This window comes from Gobio gobio (genome assembly GCF_949357685.1).
Source record: "Gobio gobio genome assembly, chromosome: 23".
NCBI classification, from domain to species: Eukaryota; Metazoa; Chordata; class Actinopteri; order Cypriniformes; family Gobionidae; genus Gobio; species Gobio gobio.
Genome location: NC_137119.1, coordinates 19,793,221 through 19,798,903, shown reverse-complemented (window position 1 = coordinate 19,798,903; position 5,683 = coordinate 19,793,221). Strand labels below are relative to the sequence as shown.

Sequence of the window (5,683 nt, the reverse complement as noted above, 5' to 3'; positions counted from 1 at the left end):
AAGCTGCAGTTCGTAACTTTTTTTGAAGAACATTGTTTTGGTTGTGTTGCATTCAGCAGGGCATATTATCCTGCTGAAAGAGGCCACAGCCACCAAAGAATACCGTTTCCATGAAAGGGTGTACATGGTTATGCTTAGGTAGGTGATACATGTCAAAGTAACATCCACGTGTATGGCAGGGCCAAGGTTTCCCAGCAGAACATTGCCCAAATCATCACACTGCCTCTGCCAGCTTGCCTTCTTCCCGTAATGCATCCTGGGGCCATGTGTTCCCCAGGTAAGCAACACACATGGACCCGGGCCATCCACGTGAAGTAAAAGAAAACATGATTCATCAGACCAGGCCACCTTCTTCCATTGCTCCATGGTCCAGTTCTGATGCTCACTGTTGGCACTTTCAGCGGTGGACAGGTCAGCATGGTCCACTCCATATGCTACAAACTGCGATGCACTGTGTATTCCAACACCTTTCCATCAGAACCAGCATTAACAACTTGAGCTACTGTAGCTCGTCTGCTTGATCGGACCACACAGGCCAGCCTTAGTGCATCAATGACCCTGTTGCTGGTTCACCACTGTTACTTCCATGGCCCACTTTTGATAGATACTGACCACTGCAGACTGGGAACACCCCACACAAGCTGCAGTTTTGGAAATGCTCTGACCCATTCATCTAGCATCACAATTTGGCCCTTGTTAAACTTGCTCAAATCATTACACTTCTAACATCAACGTTGAAGACAAAATGTTCACTTGATGCCTAGAATATCCCACCCACAAACAGGTACCGTGGAGAGTGTTATGCATAATGGTCATGGTGTTATGGTCATATGCCTGATCAGTATATATAAAAATGTAACAATTTGTCTTATTACTGTGGCTTCTGTTGTAGATCAAATGAAACCTTGTATTTCTAGGCTAGCTCCCAAAAAAGAAAGTCTACAAAACAGCATATTGGCCATTCATTTACATGGCATTTTGGGGGCATGAAAACAAAAAAAACAAAAAGCACACAGAAATTTAATTTGTTAAAACTGACATGCACGTGCATATTACCTGTTCAGTCTAAAGGCAATTTTCCCTTTACAAAGCAAGTCAACTACTGACCTGGCATGCAAAGTATTTTAATTGTTTACACAGATCATTGACAATGATGTCATCTGTTCAAAGATTTATAAAAAAAAAAAATTCTCCAACATGGTAAATGTACCCTGTCACATTGTGGGAGTTAGTTACCAGGTTGCAGTTATGAGAAATTCCTGATGAAACAATTACAGATTTAAACATAATAAATATAGGGTTACATGTTGAGGTGGCATATCAAATGGAACACTTGGCAAAAATAAGCCACAACGAGTGTATACAATTTAGGAACAGATAAAACATTTATTGCTCAAACTGTTTGTGTGGGCAGGACTACTTCGCAAGTACAAGCTTCAGTGTCAATGACAGACCAGATACAGGTGAGCAAGAATTTCATTATAATCTGCACAAATGTAACACATCACATACAGAAGCAGTGTTCAGGGAAATTGATACACAGAACAGGAAACAGTGCAGTACAGACCACCTTTTGTTGTACACAGATGTAGAGCAGTGCCTTGCATACAAATTCATGGAACTCAATTAAGAAAAATCGACTTGTCCGGACTAAAATTTTAAAAAGAAAAAACAAGCACCTGGAAGAGCAGAGGGATCAAGATATTAAATACTCTGAAAGGTACAATGAAGTTATAAAAATAGATCTTGGTATAAAACACGCAGAGTTAAAAAAAAAAAAAGTGAACTTTACAGAACCAAAAAAAAAAAAAAAAATCTTGAGACATCTCATTTGGCCCCCCCAAGTGGCATCCCATGATATCACGGCCTAAAAATATCCAACAGTTTGGTGCCAAAATAAAAAGTTATATTTACAAATACAGTGAGCACCCCAAGGCTGTGGGGCTGAAGGCGAATAATATATACAAGCAGCCAAACTCACAGCAGAGTCATTCCTTTTGTTGACCATTGGGCACTAGGCATGGATGCCATTTGAGTAGGGCTGGTTCCCTTGTTTGGTGCATTGCCGCCGTCACGGGCTTGCATGTAGCTAGTATGGTTGGGGAACTCGTAGTGCGTCACAGCTGGGGGAAGAGGCCAGTTTCCCGGGGGTCTTGGGGTGACCTGGGTAGGGGAGCGTTGCTGTGGGTAGCTGGGGTAGAAGGGCGTTTGTGGAGGACTCCTCTTGAACAGAGACTCTCTCATCTGAGGGTTATTATAGTGGTCTTGGTTTGCTCGAGGGGTTTCAGTCTGAAACTATTTAAAAGAAAAGTTAGAAATGGACCTTATTTTTAGTAAATCAAAACGAATGTCGTCTCATTTGTATCATCGTGCCTTTAAGACATTATCCAAACTACTGAAATGTCTCCTTTGTAGATGAAAACATGTTCTATGTCCACACTGATCAGTTCTGCTACCAACAAGACAGAACAATCAACAGTATAGACAGTTTTAAAAACCTGCATGACTATTCTGTGTGGAACAAGAAAAAAAAAAAAAACAAAGTCAATAGGGTCCCATGTTTTGGACCCCATTGACTTTCTTTGCATGGATAAACAGTTAGAAATGTTCTTCAAATATCTGATCATGTTTAATAGAAAAAACAACCTATACTTTTTTTTTATTTTATTACAGCTTATGATGGGTAATTTATATCATTACGCCTTTAAGACACTATAGTATCCAAACTACTGAAATGCCTTTGTAATGATAATTTGCTCTAAATCTACACTGATAATTTCTTCTACCAACACAGAACAAGCAACAACATAGAAAAAGTGTCATTCCAAATGACTTTCTTTGGAAATAATTTTTGGGGGGTGAAATCCTGTGTTGTTTGGACCCCATTGACTTTAATTGCATTGATAAAAATGGTTTAAACATTCAAAATCCGTGTTCCTCAGAAGGAAGAAACATACAGGTTTGGAATGACATGGTTTGGCATGAAACTGCAATCACCTGAGAATGAGCAGCTGGTGTGTTGGGTACAGAATTAACAACGTATCTCTCGGTCATCCAACTACTATCTCTTTGATGCCTCTTGAGTTTCATCCTACGGTTTTGAAACCACGTTTTCACCTTTGGAAAGAAATAAGGGGTTATTCATCAGGACACTGTAGGCAAGCCATTAAAGCTTTAGTTCTTTCGACATTTTCTTTACACCACAAACCTGTTTGTACGTTAGTCCCGTCCCTCCAGCAAGCGTCTTCATCTCTGCAGGCGTGAGGTATCTCTGGACATTAAACCGCTGGATAAGAGCATTCATCTGCTCCTCAGAAAAGGCAGCCCGGGTCTTGCGGGGTTGGGCGGGGCGTCTGGCTGAAGATGCGGGCAGAGGCGGCAAGGCCTCCACACCCAAATTCTGACTCACCGGCTCCTCTCCTTCAGCAGAGACAGGGTTTGAGATTTGTTCTCCACTGTCAGGACTGCCACTGTCCGTTTCATAGTCCCGATCTTTCCAGGACGAGAGGTTGAGGTTGGTCAGAGCGGCCCCCTCACGACTGCTCCCTGAGCTCCAGGAATCTTTACAAATGGGGGAAAATAAAAGCGTTACATCATGGACTATGACATGAGTTTATAAATTAAAATGAGTTTATAAATTTGCTTGCGTTTCCTGAATTGAAAGCATTGTTTATAAACCAGAACACATGGCAGTGTTACTTTTAAAAAATCTATTTTAAATATTAATTGTCTTTGGTAATGAAAAGTAAAGACGAAAAACATAAACAAGTTGAGATGTTGGCTATGCAAATAACTGATTTTCACCAACCTGAAATTCAAACTGGAAGTAACAAAATGTAAAATAGAGACCAATTAAAAAAAAAAGAAAAAGTAATACTATGATAGTACATAAACACTACTGATAGAGATAGATGACATTAAACTTTTCCCCATCAGATTATAAAAACGTTTATAATTGATAATATTTAAGGAATACAGTTTAGTTCAATATCATTCCATCAAAATGTCAATACCAATGAAACACTAATTTATATACCACCGATAACGATTTTTCGAAAATGTACTCAAATAATCTTGGAATTACTTACAATCTTTTCTTACATTGAAATGGCAAGTTATTCCAACATCATTAGTCGGGAATTATTGGGGAAGATCATAAGGTTACCTGGCGTATGGGCCTCTGAGTCGCTGGGCGCATCGCTGCTGGCCTGCTCTGCATCTTTGACCTTTGGATCAGACTCAGTCTTATTATAGGAAAGGAAGAGCCGTCCGTTCTGCGTGTGGCTCGGGTAGTTGCCGTAGCTGCTCGCAGTGCCGTTCTCCGGGCTCCAGGGTGGCGACTGCTGTGCGGTTTGAGCGGAGTAATAGCTCGTGGTGACCCCGCCGGGTTGAGCGTACGCGGCCTCGGCCCAGCTCAGATTCGGGTGTCCGTGCTCAGACACCTGCGGGTACACGAGCCCGTATGCATACGCATGATAAGATGGGTTGAAGTTGTAACTCACTGGTATCTTCCAATCCGCCATTCCCTCGTCGGATGAACGCAGAGCAAAAATCAAATGTGCAGAGATGGACCAACTAACAGCACCAGCCTACAAAAACCCAAAGGGTTCGACTACCCTCGAACACAGACGCCGGTAACAGCTCTCCTCCTCATAATCTCCCAAGATGACCCCTTCACATGACCTGATTAAAAAAAAAAAGCGTGGAGAAGCTGATTTATAATGCCAGGTGAGTAGATGTGGGCGGGGCGGATCTGCAAAGAGATGCGCGGACCACTCAGGTGCAGCTTCCGAGAGCTGGCAGCCACACCCTCATTCCTCATTAGCTTAGCCAGGTACTCTCACATTTACATTATATTTGCATATTTTCATTTAGCGTTTTAGGTTTTACATTTTTAAATGACACAATTAGTTTGTTTATTGAAGAAAATTACACTGAAAACGAAATAATAATAACAATAATAACAAACATTTTGGCACCATTTATTTAAAAACCTTTATTTTTTTATTTTAAACATGTAACTTTATATGGCCTAATACTTTATAAAACAGATAACTATTAATCTTAAAAAAACATAATTAAGTAAACGTGTATTTAAAACTTTGAATGAGAAATATTTAGTCCTTATTAAAACGATCATGCTCAAACGATTATAGAAAGTTTTAAAAAGAGGGCTACATTTTCACACATTTAATTAGTGCAGATCATTCATATCCCTCTAATCTATTGTCTGTTTTAACATTTTACCGTTACTTTTTCAGGGAAGAGTTTACCGATAATTTCTTTAGATTAGCATGATTAATCCTATAAAACATAGACTAACAAAGCTTTATGTGAACAAGTTATTCTAGTTGCGCCTATCTAGAGCTATTTACCTTTGATAATGTTTGTGGACTATGGAATGTATTTTACTGGCTGGAGCTGGTCTGTTTTGAATGCCTTAAGCTGGTTTGCCTTAAAATTACCACCTGAATAGGTGTTTGTAGTCCACCCATAGCATTAGAATGGAAATATGTCTGTATGAGGTGAAAATATGAGCTAATCATGGGGTGATTAGAGAGACCACAGATCTGTTTATAGGAAAAGAGGTGTGAAAGGGTGGGGACTTGGTGGCAGCAATGCATTTGCTTTTTGGACTTGTTTACAAATCCGACAAAAAAAATCTAGATTAATCTAGAAAATG

At 40.1% G+C, this 5,683-nt stretch overlaps 1 protein-coding gene across 1 annotated transcript; it reads right to left on the bottom strand.

The window, feature by feature from the left end:
* Window positions 1-1,977: 1,977 nt before the first annotated feature.
* On the bottom strand, window positions 1,978-4,523 carry nanog (nanog homeobox; the record flags this gene model as incomplete). The annotated part of the gene is made up of 4 exons (XM_079806826.1): window positions 1,978-2,295; window positions 2,998-3,117; window positions 3,209-3,561; window positions 4,166-4,523. 4 exons carry the CDS (start codon window positions 4,521-4,523, stop codon window positions 1,978-1,980), a joined length of 1,149 nt encoding a protein of 382 aa, XP_079662952.1.
* Window positions 4,524-5,683: the final 1,160 nt, after the last annotated feature.